The 24,138-nt window shown below is 44.9% G+C and overlaps 1 protein-coding gene across 1 annotated transcript in view; it reads right to left on the minus strand.

Annotated features, from left to right (window-relative positions):
* HSPA12A (heat shock protein family A (Hsp70) member 12A) overlaps positions 1-24,138 on the minus strand; it is a 53,355-nt gene that overhangs the window by 10,085 nt on the left and 19,132 nt on the right. Inside the window, exons 2-6 of the mRNA XM_075612005.1 lie at positions 19,843-19,931; positions 16,542-16,672; positions 14,519-14,705; positions 13,335-13,439; positions 12,015-12,131 (exon numbers count right to left, since the gene is read on the minus strand). Of these exons, the coding sequence (XP_075468120.1) occupies positions 12,015-12,131; positions 13,335-13,439; positions 14,519-14,705; positions 16,542-16,672; positions 19,843-19,931 (629 nt within the window). The remainder of the gene's footprint in view (positions 1-12,014; positions 12,132-13,334; positions 13,440-14,518; positions 14,706-16,541; positions 16,673-19,842; positions 19,932-24,138) is intronic.

The raw sequence follows: 24,138 nt of genomic DNA on the forward strand, positions 1-24,138 counted from the left end.
ATCTATTGTATCTGCCATCACAGTCTCCACGGGTAATGAATTCCACATTTTAACTGCCCTTACTGTAAAGAACCCTTTCCTATGTTGCTGGTGAAATTTCCTTTCCTCCAACCTTAAGGGATGGCCCCGAGTCCTTTGTACTGCCCATGGGATGAATAGTTATTTTGAAAGCTCCTTGTATTGTCCCTGAATATATTTGTATATAGTTATCATATCCCCTCTTAGACGCCTCTTTTCTAATGTAAATAAATCTAATTTAGCTAGCCCCTCCTCATAAGTTAGAATGTTCATCCCCTTTATTAATTTGGTGGCTCTTCTCTGCACTCTCTCTAGTTCCATAATGTCTTTTCTTAGGATTGGTGCCCAAAATTGTACTCCATATTCAAGCTGTGGTCTTACTAATGCTTTGTAAATGGGCATAATTATGTTTACTTCCCTTCCATCCATTGCCCGTTTGATGCAAGATAAGATCTTGTTTGCCTTTGCAGCTACTGCATGACATTGGGCACTATTGCTAAGCCTGCTGTCTACAAGCACTCCTAAATCCTTCTCCATCAAGGATTCCCCCAATATATCTCCATTTAATTTGTAAGTCGCCTTTTTATTCTTGTATCCCAAATGCATAACCTTACATTTATATGTATTAAACCTCATCTGCCATTTACCTGCCCAAGTTTCTAGTCTCTCCAAGTCCTTCTGAAGAGAAATTACATCCTGCTCTGATTCTATTACCTTACACAATTTAGTATCATCAGCAAAGATGGAGACTTTGCTCTCGATCCCAACCTCAAGGTCATTAATAAACAAGTTTAAAAGCAAGGGTCCCAGTACCGATCCCTGAGGTACTCCACTCACGACTTTAGCCCAACCTGAAAAAGTACCATTTTTTAAAATAACCACATAAACTTGTAACCAAAATAGCTCATTGGTTATGTGAAGAATGTGATCTAAAGCAGGGGTGCGCAAACTTTTCAGTCTGCCCCCCCCCCTCCTTACCGGGTGTTCGGCGTCTTCTGATGTCACTAAGTCATGGGACACTGCATTGCCGTGGCAGTGCAATGTCATATGACCCCAGTCGCGTTACCATGGCATCGCGTTGCTGGAAGCCGCCGGAGACCAGGAATGGGAAGTTACAGCCTCGCGCGCTCCCTGGCATGTCATTTAAATGCCTCGGGGAAGAGCGGGGGGCCTCTAAACGCTGCCCCCCCACCCCCCCAGAAAAATGCCCACCTACCAAATGAAGTAACATTTTCTCCACTTCCTTGTTCCATGTACTGGTCTGCGTTTGTATTGTGGGGTCTGGGTGTACCACTGCAAAATACATTATCCCCTATGAAGCTTTAAATCCATTTCCCATTACTACCTCTTTAAGATAATAGAAGCCATTGGTATTGATTCTCTTTTCACATCTGAGTGTCCATTAGGCATTCTTTACAAACACGTCTAGAAAGGGCCAGACAAAGTGAATATCCCGCGTGCGGTCCTATCTCTGTTCCCTTTTGAGGTGTGAGTAGCTTTGAAAAGAAATGGTAACAAAAAATCCCTTTTAATAAAAGCATCTTTCTACTTACAGATTGCAGATATTGTAGGCTAATGAAGCTTTATGGTTTCAGACTGCCAATTAGATATGTAAGAAGTCCATAGTATATCTCAGAGATGTCAGTGTAGTGTAGGGTGGGAGCTCCAGTTGTCAAGGGCCACCAACAGCCCAAGTTGTAAGGATATCCCTGCTTCAGCACAGGTGGCTCAATCAGTGGCTCAGTCGAAGACTGAACCACTGATTGAGCCCCCAGTGCTGAAGCCGGGAAATCCCTAAAAACTGACCTGTTCGTGGCCCTTGAGAACAGCAGTTCCCCCCCCCCCCCCCTGCTGTACAGTGTGATGTGTACATTATGTTTATTGACTAACTGAAAAAGCAGCTTTCTACTTGTTCCTCTTTTCAGTTCTCACTCTGATTAGTAATCCCTGACATAGCCCGATTTGAAAAATTAATAGCAACATTATAAAAGTGCTGGAGATAGGTTGGTTCTTAGGTCCCAGACTCCTTCTCTAGGGGGGTAGGGAAGGGGGGGGTAAGGAGAGGAATAGGGAAGTGGGGGGGTACTCCTATCTTAGTATCAGTAAAAATACTCCATTATGAAGAATTGGGAAAAGATGCAGACACTAGATAAATAAGGTTCTGTTCGAGTTCTCTTGTGCCTGTGTTATGTATAAACCGTATTTGCCTTCATTTTCGGTTAATTGCATTTTGATTTATGATGTGGTTGTGTGTAAAATGTAACAACTGAAGAAAATATGGCATTCCTGGTAGAGCAACAAATTGACAGCCATTGCTCACATCTATAAACGTTTAATATATACTTATTTTCTTGATGCCGTTGAGCAGTTACTAAAGTGACAAATAATGTATTGGTCAGTGTGCATATCATGAATACTTTTTCCCAGCAAATATTTCCAACCAGATGTTTCCATGTTTACCACCGAATCCATCCGTTTCCCTTTCCCTATGTACTCAATGAACCTATTATAGCATAGCAGATATACAGGATATGTAATGATGGTATACGGAGGCTATATTTATGTATAAAGTGTGTGACAAACTGAGCAGAGCTGTACCAAGACACCACTTTCCTAGCCCCACAACTACTCATACTTAATGCACCGTACAATGATGCAGAGTATCTTTACACAAACATAGCCCTCCAATGTTTTCTTATCATAACCATAAGAGGAAATATACTAGAATATAACCTTGACACTTTGGGGCACATCTGGAATCAGCCCTAGAAGAAGTTTGTCTTTACAGGGTTGAATTGTTGTGGTTTCCGCTTGCAGCAATGCCTTTTATTCATAGGGTAACGGTAACACCAACAAACCTGGGATGCTGGCTTAAAAAAAATAAAATAAAAAAAGAATATTTTCTCTCTCTTGGTTCTGAATACATATCTGAAACCTCTTATTCTAGATACAGTCGCTTGAAACTACCAAGCATGTCTATTCTGTTGCTGCATTGCAGGTTTATTTAGCCGTGAAGGGGCTAATTATTTTCTTAGCTTAGCGATTTTATGTAATGAATGTCTCTTTCTTTGTTTGAATCAATCAATTGAAAAGATGGATACACAGATCATGTGTGTCATTACCATGGCTCTAGCATAATAACAAAATAAAGAAATGCCACTCTGGGGAAGAGCTTATGAACAAATATAATAATTCCCAATGCATAACAGCCACACTGGCAGTCAACAGGTTAATGAGGTTGGCTCAACATATTCACCGCTATCAAATCCTGTTCGGCTTGTAACTCTGCAGCTTACTAAATGTTTCTCCGAAATTCCACATTTGCTCTGTTATTTCCACACATGGCCATCACTCATTTGGTGACATGTCAACACACTGCATAGTGCAGTGAATCCATGTACATTACAGTGTCACATACTGCAAAATACAGTAATTCTGCATCAAGGAGGCTCAGGAATATATAGATAATAATAATATTTTTTATTATAATAACTTTATTTATATGGCGCATTTCTCCCAATGGGACTCAAAGCGCTTCGCAGTTACAAAAAATGAAAAGGAAGAAAATATTTAAGGTTATAAACGAGACAAAACACAAGGAAAGATACATTACAGAATGGGACGGTACTGTAGCTATTAAATGCCGGACAGGTTGTGGATCAGTAATTAAATGCCTAAGTAAGCAGTTAGGTCTGGATCCTGTTTTATAGATTCCCAGAGAGGGGTCTTCTCACACTGTACGAGGCAGAATGTTCCAAAGAGTGGGAGCAGCGTGGTTAAAAGCTCGGGCGCCAAAGGAAGTCACAGAGATTCTGGGAACTGTTAATAGATATTCATCTGCAGATGGAAGGGAGAGAATGAGAGTAGGGAACTAGAAGCAGCATTGCTGTCTGCAGCATTCTGCACCAGCTGCAGCTCTTTTTCCGGAAGACCAGATATAGTGCATTGCAGCAGTCCAGACCAAGGCCAGTGCAAGGATATTCGGCAAACTAGGCGAACCTTCAGCCTTGTGCCCATCCCCCACCCCCTGAACTTTCATTTAAAAAAAACATTGTTATAGTCCCATTCTCTCTCACCCCTGTCCAACTTCTCCTCCCTTACCCCCTCCCACTCCTCAATCACCCTCCTCTTCCTCTCATACCCCTACTTCACCTCTACCTCTCACCCCCTCCTCTTCTTCCTCTCTCACTGACCTTATCCTCTTCCTCTCACTCCCTCCTCCTCTCACCCTCCTCCTTCTCCTCTTCCTCTCACCCCCCCTCTCTCACCAACCTTCTCTTCCTCTCACTCCCCTCCTCCTCTCACTCTCCTCCTTCTCTTCTTCCTCTCCCACCCCCTTCTTCTGCTATTCCTCTCACCCCCACCCCCCCTCCTCCTCTTCCTCTCACCCCCATCCTTCACCCTCCTCTCAACCTCTTAGGCTAAGGCCCCGGTACGCATGCCACGCGAGCGACGGGGTGCCTGGCGGCCAGGGCCGCCAACAGAAATCATGGAACCCGGGACAAATGAAAGGAGCAGGCCCCCCTCCCCCTGAACCCATAGCGCAAACCCCCCCCTCGAACCCATAGCGCACCTACCACGAAAAAATATCTTTTAGCGCGCAACGTTTACTTAACTGTTTTCTTATTGTGATACAGAAAAAAACATTACAATGCAACCTGTTTATTTTTATATTTTCAACAAAAGACATCTGACTGCCTGCCTGGGTGAGTGAATGACAGTGACTGGGTGGGTGAATGATGGTGGGTGGATGAATGACGGTGGGTGGATGAATGACGGTGGGTGAGTGGATGAATGACGGTAGGTGGGTGGATGAATGACGGTAGGTGGGTGGATGAATGACGGTGGGTGGGTTGAATGATGGTTTGGGTGAATGACGGTGGGTGAATGACAGTGTGTGGGTGGGTGAATGACAGTGGGTGGGTGGGCGAATGACGGTGGGTGGGTGGGCGAATGACGGTGGGTGGGCGAATTATGGTGCGTGGGTGTATGGGTTGGTGAATAAGGGATGGGTGGTTGGGTGGGTGGTTGGGTGGGTGAATGACATTTGGGGGAATGACAGTGGGTGGGTTAATGACAGTGGGTTTAATGACAGTGGGTGGGTGAGTGAATGACAGTGGGTGGGTGAATGACGGTTGAGTGAATGACAGTGGGTGGATGACAGTGGGTGAATGAATGACAGTGGGTGGGTGGGTGGTTGAATGACAGTGGGTGGGTGAATGAGAGTGGGTAGGTGAATGACAGTGGGTGGGTGAATGACAGTGGGTGGGTGAATGACAGTGGGTGGGTGAACGACAGTGGGTGGGTGAACGACAGTGGGTGGGTGAACGACAGTGGGTGGGTGAACGACAGTGGGTGGGTGAACGACAGTGGGTGGGTGAACGACAGTGGGTGGGTGAACGACAGTGGGGGTTGAATGTTTGAATGACAGTGGGTGGGTGGGTGAATGACGATGGGTGGGTGAATGACGATGGGTGGGAGACAGTGACTCGTTGGGTGGGAGACAGTGACTCGTGGGTGGGAGACAGTGACTCGGTGGGTGGGAGACAGTGACTGGGTGACAGTGACTGGGTGACAGTGACTGGGTGGGTGACAGTGACTGGGTGGGTGGGTGACAGTGACTGGGTGGGAGACAGTGACTGGGTGGGTGACAGTGACTGGGTGGGTGGGTGACAGTGACTGGGTGGGTGGGTGACAGTGACTTTGACAGTGACTGGGTGGGTGGGAGACAGTGACTGGGTGACAGTGATTGGGTGGGAGACAGTGACTGGGTGGGTGACAGTGACAGTGGGTGACAGTGACTGGATGGGGTGACTTACCTTGGCCGGGTGGGTGCAGCTTGCCGCAGGACGCTTCCCCCTCCTGCCCCCGATATCCCCGCGGCAGCTGCCTGGGACGGGAGGTGGGCTTGGGGGAAGGGGCACGGGAGGTGGGCTCGGGGGGGTCCACGGGAGGTGAGCTCGGGGGGTGCGTGGGAAGCTGGCCGCAGAGCAAAGTGGGCCGCAGGAGGAGCTGGCTGTTACTTCCCCCTCCGTCCCACGTTGGGAGTGGGGTGGGGGGGGGAGCGGGCCACAGGAGGAGCTGTTACTCCCCCCCCGTCCAACGTTGGGAGCGGGCCCTGCTTGCCCTGCACATGCGCGCTGGGACCGCAAGGAATCGCCGCCAATTTTTTTAACTTTTTTTTTTCATTTATTTAATTAACGGGCGGCCGGGCCCCCTTGACCCACGGGGCCCGGGACCCAGTGCCCTTTGTCCCCCCCTGTTGGCGGCTCTCCTGGCGGCGCTCGTTACCTGAGTCAGCACGACCTGGTGGATTCCAGGCATGTCACAATGGGGTGGCGGGGGCATGGCCATGACCTCACGCTGCTGGTTCGCCCTCATTGGCTGAACTGCCGCCATGATGTAGCCAGTGCTCTGTCGCCACAAGAAAAGACAAAATCCTTGTCTTTGCGCAATGCGCGACCACATTTTGTAGTGTGCCGGGGTGCGCAGGCAGCTACTGGGGACAGCCCCATAGAGGGCCGTATCCTCTGTGTGCCACGCATGCCAATGCCGTCGCAGCCACGGCCACTGGGGACCTAGCCTTACCAATGCTTATCTGGCTTCAGTAGAGCAGAGCAGCAGAGGAGGAGGAGGATGGCGGGTGAGAACAGGAGAAGAGAACAGAGAAGGAGGAGGATGGCGGGTGAGAACAGGAGAAGAGAACAGAGGAGGAGGAGGATGGCGGGTGAGAACAGGAGAAGAGAACAGAGGAGGAGGAGGATGGCGGGTGAGAACAGGAGAAGAGAACAGAGGAGGAGGAGGATGGCGGGTGAGAACAGGAGAAGAGAACAGAGGAGGAGGAGGATGGCGGGTGAGAACAGGAGAAGAGAACAGAGGAGGAGGAGGACGACAGGAGCAGAGAAGGAGGACAGTGGGCAGCGGCACGAGAAGAGGATCGAGGACCGCGGGAGCAGAGCAGGACGGCCGGGGAGGAGCTGCACTGTAGCAGCAGCAGACACCGGAAGTCAGTGACTTGAGATTGTGGTCCAAATCCGCAAAAACAAAAAATCATCCATCTTTACAGCTAAGGTTTTCCTGGACCCAGTAATACTGTAGAGTATGGTAGATCAATGTTAATCAATTTGTTGAGCATTAAAAGAGGTAATGTGTCTGAGAGTATGTAACATGACTGGTCTTAAGTGCTTTCTTGGCAAGAATTATTGCCACGTAATGACTAAATAGGCAAAAGCCTGACCCTGCCAAAACAATATAGTCTTGCTGCAGCTCCCTTTCATTGGACATTGCTTCAGCTGCAGTTATCACAGGGTCATGGGATACACTAGGGACTAGAAGCAGGGGATGTACAATCACTGCATTTTCTCTATGTGTATCTTCACATACTCCAGTCAAATGAAATATTTGCCTCCCTGCATCTGCTGCCTCTGGACATGCAATACCCTGGATCTAGTCACCTAGCAACCCATGACGCTAAGACGTCTTATTGTAACATATATATATATATATATATATATTAAATATATTAAAAATACCAAGTGTGCAAAGATGAAGGGGTTAATATCTAGTAAATGCAGCCTGAATGCTGGTTTTGATACAAAAACCTAAATTTTAATGTGTGATATTGCATTTGGTGCAGAAACAGGATAGAACCCAGAATATGGGAACTCAGTGGGGTATAGACTGACAGTATAAAGAGATCCTGTAATTTGACTGATATAATAATAATATTAGTATTAGTGTGGTAAATGTAAACTATTGCGAATCACAAATATCAATATTATAAACAACAAATAATGCAGCTAATGGATAATAATCGTACCAAAAAAGGTGAAAATATATACTTAAGAAAAAATATAAAAAATGAAAATATATGTATATCAGTTCATTCAAAAATTGTCTCTATAGTGAACCACTTTAAAGTGCCTTGTGGTTTAATGTCCCAGAGTTCAAGCAACAATTAGCGTGACAATATGTAGCTCGGAGAGAAATTAATCAGCCGTTTACACTGCTCTTACTGGTGGTAGTATGGGGACCTTCACGCTGGTAGGACTCTGCACCCGGTGCACTTTACCGACGTAGTACTCTGCTCCAGCGCTTCAGATCTTTCGCCAAGTCGTCCCCTCTCTCGCTAGCTTTCCCAGCCTCATGGTGGTATGGGGACCTTCACGCTGGTAGGACTCTGCACCCGGTCCACTTAGCTGATGTTAATCCCTGCTCCAGTGCCTCGGGTCTTTCGCCAAGTCGTCCCCTCTCTCACCAACTCCTCTGACCGGATATCTCTTCACTTTCACTGTCACTGTAAACGGACAGGCTCCCTGATCGTGGCTCTCTCAATTTCAAGTGTATTTGTAGATTGCCTGCTATATCACCGTTAGCGTATCGCGTGGCATGCCCGTCAGCCTTGCTATAGAAGGTTCACCGGCTCCACTTTGCCCGTCTCTCAATCCCTCACTGGTCAGACACCTGACGCCGGCAGATTAGAGTGTATTCACAAGTAACCGGAGCACCACCTCTCAGTACATCCAGCGCCTCTCACTGCTGCATGCCTACAGACAATGCGTCACTGCGTCAGGGGCCAACCGGTGTAACCATTCAACTTCAATAGGCTCTCAGTGAACAAGCTGCCTCTCAGTATAGGGGAGGAAATCGCCTCACTTAGATCAGGGCGGTGGTATAGGATGGTGATAGTAAGAGGAAAAATGACTAGCAGACGTTTATAAAAAAATGATAAATGTGTATTGTAAATTAGAACATGAAATAAACAAAAAACAAATTCATACGGGGGTATAAAAAGGATACCCTACGCGTTTCGTCTAAAACAGACTTCTTCAGGAGTATTTATTTGCATATAGCAAATAAAAAGATCACTTGTGAGCACATCACATGTCTAAGACAGGTCTGCAACCCTGCCTTTCACCACTATTTGCTATATGCAATACGGTGGAGGTTTCTTGTTGCCTTTTTCACCCACCATAACTTAAAACGTGATTGTAAACCCTAAAGTCTTGAAAATGCAAAGCCAGCAGTACAACCAACTTCACACTGATGATACCCATTAAGGTTGAAACATGTGTGTGAATGGTTTCTCTGGCTTTGCATCCGATTCCCATGCTGTGCTTTAAAGCTGTGTTAACAGCGAGCATTAGCTTATATGGGCTCCATGTAACAATGTTTTTTCAGACAAAAGGTGACACATTGTGTGCTCATTTGCATGTCATTTCCCAGAATACCTTGTTGCAGTGGAAGCACTGTATGCTGGGGATAATGGTGAAAGGCAGGGTTGCAGACGTGCCTAAGACATGTGAATGTGTTCACAAGTTATCTTTTTATTTGATATTATATATATATATATATATATATATATATATATATATATATATATTCTATCCGTGTAACCACTTTTCATCTATTTGCATAAACACACACACACACATATGTGTTTATGCAGACAGATGAAAAGGACATTCCTAAATAATAAAATTGATTGTGAACTTGCCAATTCTTACCGATACCCAACTTGAAACAGACACCTTATTCCAGAAAGGAGGAGGTGTTACACGGATAGCACACAATACAGTTACCAAAACTAATTGTGCTGTAACCAAATGTGATTATATGACAGCCTATTAGAGAGCCTGAAAGTGGTATACTGTAAATCATTTCTACCAGCACTGTATCACTGTGTCAATCAATTAATTTTCCACTAATAACCCAGCTGTATTAAACAGTATGTTTAAAATGAGTGGTGAGATGTTTGTTAAAGGCTACAAATCAGACACAATTAAGGCTGGTGGGTGAGAATGTAACACGTCTTTCTATACAGAGTATAATAAACAGAGTAATACTCAGAATATCTCCAGTACATGTCCTTTACAGGTGCCCAATACTTTATCCAGTGTCCAAGAACATAAACTGCAGATATCCTAGTTTTGTCATCACACCATATACTGCTTAAGGCCTCGTCCAGGGTGAAGGGAAGAGCAGAGCGAGCGAGCTGGCGCTCATGCACAGTGACGTCACGTGCATGTAAGCAGGAGACCAATCTTGTCCTGCTAGAAGAAATTTGCGAGCGACGGGGGGGCGTGTCAGTGGGACATCTATTGCAGTAACATATATATATCCATATATATATCCAATCTGTCTGATACAGCTGATCATTATTTAAATCAGTTATACTAAGGCGCTACTCCAATCTGATCTTATAGATATAGATATATCCATCCCTTCTCTTTCTCTTCCCCTGCTCTCTCTCCCCCCCCTGCTTTCTTTCTCCCCCCTCCCTCTCTCCCCCCTCCCTCTCTCCCCCCTCCCTCTCTGCCCCCCCTCCCTCTCTGCCCCCCTCCCCCTCTCTCCCCCGCATTGCTCTCTCCCCTGACCCTCCCCTCTCTTTCCCCTGACCTCCCCTCTCCCCCCTTGCTTTCTCTCCCCGCCTTCCCACCTTTCTCCCCCCTTCCCCCCTGTCCTCCCTCACCCCCCTTCCCTCCCCTCTCACCCCCCTTCCCTCCCCTCTCACCCCTCTCACCCCTCTCACCCTCCCCTTCCCTCTCACCCCCCTTCCCTCCCCTCTCACCCCCCTTCCCTCCCCATCCCCTCTCACTCAGTTTGCCCCCCCCACCACCACCACTTTGTTTGCCCCCCCACCACAACCACCACTACTTTGTTTGCCCCCCCACCACCACCACTTTGTTTGCCCCCCCCACCACAACCACCACCACTTTGTTTGCCCCCCACCACAACCACCACCACCACTTTGTTTGCCCCCCCCCCACCACCACCACTTTGTTTGCCCCCCCCCCCACCACCACCACCACTTTCTTTGCCCCCCCACCACAACCACCACCACTTTCTTTGCCCCCCCCACCACAACCACCACCACTTTGTTTGCCCCCCCCCACCACAACCACCACCACTTTGTTTGCCCCCCCCACCACCACCACTTTGTTTGCCCCCCCCACCACCACCACTTTGTTTGCCCCCCCCACCACAACCACCACCACTTTGTTTGCCCCCCACCACAACCACCACCACTTTGTTTGCCCCCCCCCACCACAACCACCACCACTTTGTTTGCCCCCCCACCACCACCACTTTGTTTGCCCCCCCACCACCACCACTTCGTTTGCCCCCCCCCCCCCCACCACCACCACTTCGTTTGCCCCCCCCCCACCACCACCACTTCATTTGCCCCCCCCCCACCACCACCACTTCGTTTGCCCCCACCATCACCACTTCGTTTTTCCCCCCCACCACCACTTTGTTTGCCCCCGACCACCACTCCGTTTTACCCCCCCCCCCCCCGTTCACATCTCTCCGTTTCGTGTGTCCCCCTCGTTTCGTGTCCCCCCCTCGTTTCGTGTCCCCCCCTGTGTCAGAGGACAGCAACCAATGCAAGCTCCCAATGCTTGTATTGCATTGGTTTTGCCTTTCTGTCCTCTGATTGGGTAAATTTGGTCATGTGATCTGAAGTCGGAGCTACAGATTCAAAATCTTGAAACTCTTGAATCTGAGCTCCGACTGCAGCTCACGGGCACGCGCAGGGGGGAGCTCACGCAGGCCACACACATTGTCTCAATGTGTCATCGCGGCCAGCGTGAGCGCCCGCACCAGCTCAGCGCCACCCTGGACGCAGCCTAAGATGCATATTTCTAAAAGTATAAACATGCACATCAGGTAATGATCATTTGCATGTATACGCCACTAATCTGGAAATGTGATTTTGAAGCAATGAAAGAAGATGGAGACTTGGGTATGTATTATCTGGGGTGGTTTTTTATTTTTGTTTCTGAATTATAACTTTATTGTGTACAGGTATCTTCTTTGTAGTCTTCAGATAGAGATGCAGCAATGAAAATCCGATTGATACAGTAGATAACGGGATTATTTCATTGTTTAATAGTACAAGAGTCCAGCCTATTGTCATTACTTACACATCAAGTACACATCAAGAAAAACAACCTTAACTGATTGTGGGATTCAACAGTAGCGGTACTCCTCACCTTGTATGCTGCGTGCCTCATGAACTGCTTGGCTGGCTGCTTCCAGATGGCAGGTACAGTGATAATCCATCTAACTTCAGAACTGTCCATTTCGGATCCAGCCTGATCCCTCAGCTCCTGAGACCCAAGAGGAATAACGTGAAGCGCATTCACACGTACAAGACATAAAGCATATCAAATAGGAGTGTGTATATACACTGCTCAACAAATATTTAATGTTCACACAGAAATAGAAACATTTAAGGCCATATTTACTAATGCAGTACAATGCTATTGGACACCTTTAAATTATGACATCAGTGTTAACAGGTCACTTACAACTGAGATGGGCCCCGTTTTAGAAGCTTTAAACACGGTTTCATCAATAATTCTTAAAACTTGATGTACTGGTGTTTTGTTCCAATACATACTTTTTGTTGTCAAAATATTAGTGACTCAAGTGAATTATTAGCTGCCCATTTTACGTGTTCATAATGTCTGGCACCTCCCACTACCACTAGTAGACCCATATTTACGAAGCAGGGCTATGGCATAAGATAATTTCTGGTACAAGAAGATACCCCACGGCCCACTCCGGAAAATAAGCCGCAATGTATTCTGAGAGTGGAATACCACTAACTAATAGCAGATCAGCCGTAATGCATTCACAAAGATAGCAATGCTTAACGCATTACTCTTACCACAGTCATACTGTATGATTAAGGGTTGTTCAAACACACTCAGCACTCCCAACTGGGATTGTGACATCGAAACAATGTGTAATTTCAGGGAGTTTGGTTTCTATTATTGAGTGAGTTCTGCTGCACAAATTAGTTAACATGTTTACATTACTGGTCTATATGGCACAGACAGCCACAATAAATATCTCCCGATCCAAATTAACCAAATAGAATTTGGTGGTGCCATGATCACACCATCACCTCCCCAAATACATCTTGTGTTTCTAGTTCCCACCCTTTCCTTTTCATTGTAAGTTCATTTGAGTAGGGATTTCTTCCATCCCTATTGTTAATGAGTGCTAATTTCCTAATATATTAGTTTGTTATTAAGTTATGCTACTTTTGAGTTCCATTGTGGAATATTTTGTACCCATTGATAAACAATAATAAGCTGAGTTTTCTAGGGAAGATCTGTGAAGCCCAGTTTTCCATTAAATTGGAAGGAACTTTTTCAGGAAGGAACTTAGGGAATAAGGAGAAGCACAGTGAGGATCCTTCACTCACAGTCTAGAGTAAAAATGATTTGTCGCAATTTAGGTTGGATTCTGTAATTCTCCAGAAAAGTGTGTTTGGCTGAGTTGTAAAGAAGGACATCTCTCACCTTTAATGCTTGTTCCTTAAAGTACTGGAGAGCGTAAGCAAACACCTCTAGTGCTTTGACTTTTTTGCCATTGGCAGCTGTGAGATCTGTTTCCATGGTGAGATCCTAAGGCATGCAAACATAAAAATAAAAAAAAGGACAGTACAAGTAGTTAAAAGGCAAACTTGTGCACAGGATCCATTCCCGAATTTCCTGGACTGGAAAGTGAAGAGCAAGTTGGAAGTGACTTATGAATGATGCTACTCGCAAACAAATAGCACTGACATTGCTTGAAGAACTGATGCGTTAGCTGTACAGTAGCATCACTTCGTAAGAGGTGTGTATGAGAGGACATCCCTGAACTACTGGAGAAATCTCTAATAATTAGTAATACGTTTCTTGAAACAACTAAAGAGTCGTTTTTTGAAAATTCTGTGGGGGTTTTAATAAACGGTCATATTTTAAATGTAGATGTTAAAAAAAAAATAGTACAATAAAGAAAAAAGGTTATAGACAGAAATAGAGGGTGAACCTATCAGACGGACAGAGAAAATACATGTCAACAATCCTGAAGAATCCTATTCTCTATGAACTCAAAGTCTACCAATTATTTAGCCAGGCAACTTTTACGTCTCATTCAGGTTTAAAGTTGCAGTTCAAGCACTATCCTGCATGTGTGTTTTTTTTTAATAAATCAGTTCTGTAGTAAGAAAAAATACTTTTAGCATTTTCTGTTTTAAAAAAAACAACTTTGAAAGACCAATTTTCTTGTATTCTATTTTAACAAGCATGCTTGTTCCTATCGCAACGATTTACATTCCCCATATTTAAGGATGTCGCCAAACTTTGCCGATCAATAGACGGAGAACGAATTGACCGGCAGCTATACAGTTCTTTAGGTAATTAGAGATTGCCCACATGAAACTATTGAAGTAAAAAAATAAATAAAATAAATAAAAAAGACTGAACTGCAGCTTTAATGTGATATTTGTAGTTGCTGCACATGGAAATGCACTTCCCACAGCACTTTGAAATAATATAAACTATTAGCTAGCAAAGAAAAAGGGGTCAATGTGGTCTCCAAAACTTACCAAAATACTAGTCGGTATCACAAAGGGGACAAAACATAAAAACAAATGTAAGCACCAGAGCATAAAATACATTTAAAACAGGCAATCTCAACATCACTGATGAGTAAGACTTACAGTGCTACTGTGCAATTTCATCTTAAATTTCTCAAAGTACAGCCAGTGTTTGGATTCACTGGGGTCCAGGTCATGATAGAAATCCCTGGCTGCAAAGCCAAAGCTATGAAACTTCCTGTCTGGCATCAGGAGGATGGTGGTTGGAGTTTTCTGATTGGATACGCCTGGATCTCCCCCTTCCCAACGCCTGGGAAAGAAGTGTACGAGATTATCAGACCTGATTAGCACTTATAATGGCTATCTGCAATGGTCACACAACAGAGATAGTGCTGCACGCCTATATAATGCAAATATATAGCAACATAATACTTGCGTTTTAGCACCTGTGCACCTGGTTCAGGGAAAACCTATGTGAAGAAATCCTGTATATGGAGGTACGAAGGTGATCCAGGGCACAGCGGGTTTCAGCAAAAAAGAATGTTGTTATTTTGTTATGATAAAATGAATTCTTTTTTGCTGAAACCCGCTGTGCCCTGGATCACCTTCATACTTCTATCTGCAATGGTCACCACATGAGACAGATGGGGCCAACAGAGATTGCTGCACTATCACAGGTCCACGGAACCATTCCTAATTTTGGACCACTGGTTCCGCCTTGAGTTACTTTGTACTGTGGCTCTGGAGACAGACATGACTTTAGTAATCATCATTTGACACTTGTGCTAAAATATGGAAGTCACAGTGGTCATAAACGTTCTATGTATCTTTAATTAGATATAGATTACAAGCTCTTCTGTATAAAGCTTCCTTTCTCCAAATGTGACTTTTACAGTATACTATATCTGATGCTCTTATCCCTGTATCACCCCAGTATTTTTCACTGAATATAGCCCAGTGCTTTGTACAATATGCTTCTTGGAGCAGGGACCGCCTTCACATTGTTTGTTCATCTTAAGTTATACGTACTCTTTTTGTTATACAATATTATTGGATAACAAGTTGTCCCGCGCTACTGAAACAAAGGTCTTACAACTGCAGAATACAGTATGTTGCTGCCATACAAAAAATATATTATATTCATAATAAATATTAATAAAAACTAAGCATGTTGTCCTAAATGGAGAGATGTCAACAGCCAAGCACCAAAATCAGTAAGACCTGGAGTTTCTGGACAAAAATAAATATGTATTGATTTTTAGCAGTGGAACTCAAAAGTCCACGAGACTGCTGATGCTAATAATCATGGATACATACTGTAGAATCAGTGACAGTGCATATATCTGACACATTTTAGCTTCTAGAAAATAATGGGCCATTGTCTCCAAAGATATCCTCAGAAGGGTTACACAAAGGCCCTCTCCCTTAATAGTTTCTCATTGATCCAAGAGGCTGCAAGGCTCACATCCTGGCCCCTTCCTCCTTCCTTCCACCACAGATGGGATAATTTCTCCCCAGTGAGAACCAGTGAAAGGAAAATGAGACCAGCCCTTAATTCTACAACATGCCATGTGCGGACTCCTGAGGATCTGAAGGGGATTACTGTGCTGCCCAAATAATGTTTTATTTTGGGGTGTACATTAAGGAGGATTTAGATTTTTCGCAGAGCTTAGTTTATATATTGCACAATCATCATTTTTAAAGAGGTTCTGTTTTTGTAATCTGTAGTTGGTGGACAAAAAACACTATTTTTTCAATAAAAAGGTGTAAGAAGAATATAACATATTGATAATATAGTTAATATAGAGCCAACACTGTATGCTGTACATAGAACACCAATACACAATGCATCTATTCAGTAGACTGTGCATTAAGCAGAATGTGGCATGTCTTTTATTTGTGACAGTCTTTGTTCCTCATTATACTGTGCAGAAGTATATATTGCAACTAAAAAAAGCCACATGGATTAGGTAAAATGCTGTCAGACAGTATATAGTGTTCAATGGGTTATATAGGATAATATAAAGCCCTGTCCTAAATGCTGCAGATAAAGTCACAAGCCTTGGCTGCAGATGGTACAAATCATATTCCACTCTCCTTCCTCTCACCGCCTCCCCCGAACGTGCTGCTGCATTGCAGCTCTTACCTCATTATGTGAATGCATTCTGGCTCCTTGGAGAAGCTGTAGGCGTAGCCGCTGGACGTGGTGCCAAAATCAATGGCAACCACTACTGAGAAGTTCTGCTCATCAGCTGTGCTGGACTCCTCTGAGTCTTTCTGCAAGGAGATATCATTGTGCCCGTTTAACCCTTGTGTTCCTAGAGTGGTAAACAGCCCACTAGAGAACAAAGAGTACTTGGCTTTTGTTCAGGACCGTCCCCATTCAACAATGAAGACTGTGCAATCTAAATCGTTTGGGAGTATGACTATACACTTTCAGCCTTTTAATACATTGTCTCTGATCAGTCTACAGCAGGAGGAGCCTTTGGAAAATCCCTCGGCCAGCAGTTGCCATGTTGAAGTGTAGGGTTAGAAAAGAATGCAAAACCAAAGCCCTTAATTGTCACATATGTTCACATGTCCCTAAGTGCCATTTACAGCCCTCTGTGTTTTATGGTTTTTAAGCCTTGTCTTGCATTAACCCTTTGTAGCAGGCATGTTTTCATCAAGTAATGAATTAAACTGTATTTATGACTTATGACAGCTAGCCCTTGTCCCTTGGTCCCTTGGTCCCTGGCTGTGTAACAGACCAGTCACACTCTGTTTGATGCCCTGAGAAGCAGGGCCGCCAACAGGGTGGGTCTGCCGGGGTTGCCATCCCGGGCCCAGTAAGTCGGGGGGGGGGCCCAGCCAGCCGGCACAGCAAGTTGGGCCCGACCTCTGGCCAGGCCCATCTGCCGGTCTTCTCACGGCCGGGCCCCAGCTCTCCTTTAGCAGCAACCTGCATGACTCTATCCCTCTGTCCTACGCCAGTAGGCCTCTCTGATGTCAGCACGTCGGAAACGCTCTGACGTCAGCGCTCTCTGCTTCCGGAGCATGACAGCATGAGAGGGAGGCCTGTCGGAAGCATGGTGTGGGACAGAGGGATAGAGGCATGCAGGCTGCTGCTAAAGGAGAGCTGGGGCCCGGCCGTGAGAAGACCGGCAGATGGGCCTGGCCAGAGGTCTTTTTTTTATATATGTATTGTGGGTGTCTTTTTAATATGTATTGGGGGGGTGTGAGTCTTTTTTTATATGTATTGGGGAGGTGTGGGATCTTTTTAATATGTATTGGGGGCCTTTTTTATATGTATTTGGGGGTCTTTTTATATGTATAGGGGGCTTGGGGGGGTTTATATGTATGAGGGGCTTGGGGGTATTTTTATATGTATTGGGGGCTTGGGGGTATTTTTATATGTATTGGGGAGGGTTGTGTTTTTATATGATGTGTATGTGTGTGTATGTGTATATATATAAATATATGTTTGTATGGGGGGTTATATTGTTTTTTTAATATGTATTGGGTAGGTGGGTTTTTTGTATGCATTTGGGGGGGTGGGGGAGGTTGTATATATTTGGGGGTGGGGATCTTTTTTGTATGTATTTGGAGGTGGGAAGTTTTTTGGTATATATCTTGCGGGGGGATTGTGTGAGGGGGAGGGAATGAGTGAGTGTGGGGTAATTGACGGAAGGGAGAGGAAAGAAGGGTGAGTGAGGAAAAGAGGGAGTAAGAGTGAGACGCAAGGGAGAGAAATACATGCGAGGCAGGAGAGTGAGAGGGGGTGAAACGGAAGGGAGAGAAATACATCGGAAGAGGGGGGAAAGAGAGAGGGCTTGTGAGGTGTGAAATGGGGGGGGGGGGGGCGGCTCGCAATCCAGCCGACACGGGGGGGGGCTTGCTTAAAATTGTCCTGGGCCCCACGATTTCTGTTGGCGACCCTGCTGAGAAGTTCTCACAGCTGAAATTCTTTACTACTATCAAGAACCCTCTGGTACTGCATGCTCCAAGCGGTACACTAATACAAGGATGGCCTTTCCATTTGAAAACGCTACACAAAATCAACATGCTTACATGTGAGGTGTGTGAAGAGGGCTAGGTGATCTGAGACTGCCTACAATGCTTGGAATAGCATAGAGAATTAAGTTATATTTCCCCAGGACTAGAGATTTTATGGGGACTGTTAGTGTGTAGTAATGCTCAGCAATAGTATGTACTGCAGCATTTTAATTGTAGCTAAATGACCTTAATATGAACTGCTGCTTTAATCAGGATATCACTATACATGATACCTGCTGAGAGATCCAAAGACTGACTGAGGTATTTGTCCTCTGGGTGATGTGGAAAAGGATACTATAATTGATTAACAGTAGACAAGGGCAGGATATCGGCAGCTACTACCATGTACATAATTAATACTGCTATATCAATGATATTTAAATCCCACATAGAAATAAAACACAGCCTGCTCCTCAACTGCAACTTACTGGCATATTTAATGACTTTCTTACTGGAAATTGCTCAGGCCATGGAGGGATCTATTAAATGCATTCTGTATTTTATTATGTAGTCAAAATCAATACAATAGGTTTGTGTGAGGTGATGCTTCTGTTTCTATAGTGGTGGCTGGTCCAGCTATTTCTCTACCTTCCCCTGTCAAATAAGTTCTAATAAGATGTACACAGTGACAGGCTATCATATGGGTTTCCCAAATGCTGAATTCCTGAGTGACAGGAGTGTAGTTGACACAGGGATCGGTGATGGCCAATGGTGGTACAGATACTGTGCCCTCCCTCTTTGAGCTGCAGGAAGGAAGTGCCTAAATTATAGCTTGAAGTTCAGCCCCCTAGGGGTGAGACCTTTGGGTTGTTCTTGTCTGCCCCTGCATGGGGTAGGATGTGTTGAAAATGTCTCCTCCCGGCCGGGAGTGAGACATGCGCTCAGTCCCTCATGAGCTGAACACAACCTAATCCAGCTAGGCCTCACTATTACCTGCAGGCCAGTACCATCAAGAAGCCAGGGATCTACCTTACCAACTGGTGCATACAGTGCAATATCACCAGCAAAATCACTGTAAAAAAAGGACATCCTCACTTGTACTTCTGGCTTCGCTGCAGTCTGTATGGAGGGAGGTAACAGAGTAAGGATTTTCATAGCGGGGACCGCCTTCAGCCTTGCTAGAGCCCCCTATGTCTGGAGGCGCTTACACAGAGAAGGAAAGAACCAGAGGGATCCCTAAGAGTCTGCCCTGTACCCCCCACACCATTGCGGGAAACTCATCTCTCCTGTACCAAGCAGGTAACCAGCACCACACCAACCAGTCGCATAGCCATAATCTCCCAGAGGACGGGGGGTGGGGGGAAACAAGTGCTACATTTGATTTACTTTCAATAAATGCTCATGTCCACATCTTTCCCAGTAAGAGCAGCAAGCATGCTTCTGCCAGTAGTATGAACATGAAAGGATCTTACCACTGCTATATGCGATGGGGAAAGTGGTGTTATTCCGGGATCACCCAGACTTCGAGCCGGAGACGAATAAGCTGAGGTGGACACTCTCTCTGTAAAAGCAACACAAACATTGTTAAAAGAATGAGCTATATAAAGGGAGCAACATAGAAAGATGTATATGCAATGATAATAACTTTATTTCATATAGAGCTTTTCTCCCAAGGGGTCTCAATTCACAATTACAATATAGTGCATGGTAAGCTGCACTGTACATAGGGTTTTTACACCCAGTCCATCCCAGATGGGAAGATAGACTGATGATGATAGACTTACAATCTATGTTTTTGGTGCCTGAGACACAGGGAGAAAAAGTGACATGCCCAAGGTGACAAGGAGCAGACACTGGGAACTGAACGAGACTCCCCTGTTTCAAACTCAGAGTCAGCGCCTTCCCTCACTGAGTCATACCTTCATACATATATGGACTGGTAAGCAGTACACCAATACCAACTTTACAGGTGAGAAAATACCACTTCTGAGTACAATATACACTGATGGGGGGGCTGCACTTGCAACATTTCTATATATCTTTGTAGCTCTGATAATTGCAAGGACATAAATAACAGACTTCCGTCAACAATTAGGTTCTGTCTTTTTAATGAGTTGGACCAAAACGGGACTGCAACCACAGCCATGTAGAATGGTAAACTGTGTATCTTTGCTACATTGCATTTCAGAAAGAAAAATAGATGGATTGTATTCTGCTCTTCAAGTCAGAATACAGGTTCAAGAAAATAAGCAACTATTTATATATAGATAAAATATTGGTTAGATAGTTGACCCCATAGCTTCTTGTAGCTAAGAGCCTTAAAACCACTGCTCTGCCACACATGAAAAGTAGTTGTGCCGAAAGTGACATCAAAGAGCCACATTTTGGCAGAAAGAGCAGGAAAGCCTTAAGAAGTCTTCAGAATCTAGAGAGTACGTTTGATTTGGACATGGATTGTAAGAAGGAAACCAATTTGATAAGATTTGTCATGGATATATTTTGCAATATACTCTGCATTGTTCGTTCAATTGTTTTTATGGACAGGCCATTATTCTCTTCTTCCATATGTTATTATTACCGTTTATTTGTAAAATGCTAACACATTCCACCAACATATCCTCCATCCACACCATGGACCAGGCTAACCCAAATAATTCAGAAGAATAGGAGGTCCACGCTCTCTCTAGACCTATTAACTTCATTAGACAAACAGAGATGGACTCCGTGTATGTTCGGTAAACATGCTGTGTCACTCCCAGGAAATTGTTTTTGAAAAATAAATATCCTTAAAAATGTAGCTGTAGATGCAGCTCTTCGGCCCATATTCACTAAAAGGTGCTACACTTCAGCATACCCTAACTCAGGGGTGCGCAAAGTTCTCTCTCTGCACCCCCGCAGCCTGTTCTCCTCCACTGCTCGGCTCCGGCGTCAAATGATGTCACGGGGTCATGTGACGTCACGTTGCCATGGCAATACGACGTCACGTGACCCAACCGCGTAATTTGCCGTTGGGTTACCATGGCGACGCATCGCTCAAAAACAAGGTTGGAGAAATTACAGAGGCCTCACGCGGTCCCCCGGCATTTCATTTAAATGCCTTAGGGGAGAGCGCATGGCCTCTGCATCCGCGACGCCCCCACTGAAAAATCATACGGCCCCCAGTTTGAGCACCCCTGCCCTAACTCATGCAAATTATTGGGAGTTAAGATATGCCGAAGCTTAGCACCCTTTAGTGAATATGAGCCTATTCTGCTGTTTTTCAGCTATCCTTGAAATAGGAACATTGCGAAAAACTGAGTTTATTTATGTGCCAATATATCTAAAGTGACTGAATATAATTAATGTCGTTTGATTTGACATGTAATTATGTAAATCAGTATGTATTATTATATGCAAGAACAGAAAGCACTGCCAAATATTCAGAGGGGTTTTTTTTCTCAAACAGCACCATATGTTACAGAACGAATGCCTCCTGTAAGGCTCTCTCACCAAGGGAACAAAGAAAACCATCAGTTTAGTGAGGAACCTTTCAGTCATGCAAGATATGTTCCCCAAACATTCCTTCTGGGACCCTCCTATTTGTACAATCAAAAGCAAGTGGAGATCTGAGTAAAGGTGGAGATAATCATGGTATAATATAATCTTTATAATATACAAACTTCAAGAACGGACTTACATTTTCGGTAGGGATAAAAGTTAGTATTCAGTCATATTACTGATGACTTGGTCTTCCTATAAATGAGTGTCTTGGAATCAAGAGCAAAAATGTGGAAGCAATCACAGAGACGGTTGGGGTTCCTTACAATGCATCTGATCTCAGACACGCTATTAGAGAGGGTTGGGGTTCCTTACAGCAAGGGTGCGCAAACTGGGGGGCATGCCCCCCAGGGGTGGCATGGGCGGTTGCGGAGGCCCCACGCTCTTCCCCACAGCATTTTAATTAAATGCTGAGGGATCGCATGAGGCCTCTGCAACTCCAACATACCGTGATTCAGACGGCTGTGGTGACACGTTGCCCTGGCAACGCGGTGTCAAATGACGCTGTGGGGTCATGTGACATGACCCAGCGGCGTCATTTGACACTGGGATCAGAGGTAAGGGGGCGTGAGCACCAGGGGGAGCACAGCTTCAAATGTTTGTGCACACCTGCCTTACAGTGCATCAGATCTCAGACGTGCTATTAGAGGGGTTGGGTTGCCTTAAAATGCATCTGATCTCAGATGCGCTATTAGAGAGGGTTGAAGTTTCTTACAATGCATTTGAACTCAGATGCGCTATTAGAGAGGGTTGTGGTTCCACAGAATTATACAATATAAATATAGGGTTCCTTAATCAAAAAAAGGTTGTAAATCCCTGCATTACTATGCAGATTTCAAAATGAATTTGAATGAAACAGGGAAACTGCACACAACTTTGTTACATAACTCTTAATGACTTCTCCCCTCTTCTCTCATGCTTCAGAAGGGTCGATACAGGCAGTGCAGATGGTATAAAGAATGGACTGTATATTATAGCTTGCAGTGCTTTAGTTCATCACATCCCTGGCTCTAGGAGGTTATGAAAATAACTCCTGTTGGAGGACGTATTTGAGGATAATACTCATGTTACTAAGACCAGGCAGGGTTTATTTAACTGCTCACACTTTTAACAACATACTGTAGTTAAAACATTTTTAGCATCTATTGGTGATTGTTAGCTATTAGTCAAAGTCGTTGGGTGAGTTGCCAAGTGGCTTGGCTGCTTTCAATCAAAGAAACCGCTTGCAGTGCACAACCTTCCTATGTAAAATAATATGGTTACTGTTCTAGGGAAACAGAAGCTTTTTATATCCGGCTGTTACTCAAGGCTGTATCAGGGGAATACACCAAATCGGCTGAATCATCGTTCCAATGTGGGGCATCATAGCAAGGAAGGCTGTTCTAGCAGTGGTTTAATTATTATGCTCCGGTCACGGAAAACCTTGCAGTGGTACAAGTTTTAACGGAAGCAAAGGTTAAAGCAGCAATCCGGGCAGCGAAATTTTTTTATGGGTGGTCAATCTTACCGTAGTGACTCTAGGGTCCAGCGGAGTTAAACTGAACTGCTTTGGTTTCCACTGATGCCCTGGTTACTGTAAAAATAACCCCTGCATCTCTGGGACAAGAATACTGGTCCAGGAGGTCAAAATGGCTGCCTGTTTGGCCTTCGCAAAAAACAACATATATGGTCGCCTTTGTGACCAATACACAGCCATATTTCCCAATGGTGTCGCGGATTTCTATTGGTGACTGACAGCCATACGTTTAGTTTTTTGCAAGAAACTACAATAGTTTAGATGTTAATTTCCCCAGCAACTGTGTGCTTGCGTGGGGCTGAGGGCGGGACAGTTGAGCTCTGCGAGTCCCCATCTTTCAAGGGAGAGAAAAATTGCATTTTTCCGAGGTATTGCTGGTTTAATTGCTGGAGTTTTTTTTATTCTACATAAATTTCGTTGGTCATCCTAAGCTGTTCTCTGGTCCCCCCTAGTTCCTAAGATTTTAGTCATTTTTTGTGCTGGTTTTGACACAAAAAGAAACCTACAAATATGGCTAACAGGACAACAAACATGGCTGCGGAGTAACCATCAGAAAACCATGACGTTACCTCCCAATGACGTTTCAGCTTTCTAGTGGCTGCTGGACTGCTTTAAGTACTTCAGAATTTGAAGGTTTGGAATCTTAAGAACAAGAGAAGCAAAGACCCATATTTACCAAGACCTGGAGATCATCATCCCTTCCTCCCCTGCATCT

Source organism: Ascaphus truei, chromosome 8 (assembly GCF_040206685.1).
Source record: "Ascaphus truei isolate aAscTru1 chromosome 8, aAscTru1.hap1, whole genome shotgun sequence".
NCBI classification, from domain to species: domain Eukaryota; kingdom Metazoa; phylum Chordata; class Amphibia; order Anura; family Ascaphidae; genus Ascaphus; species Ascaphus truei.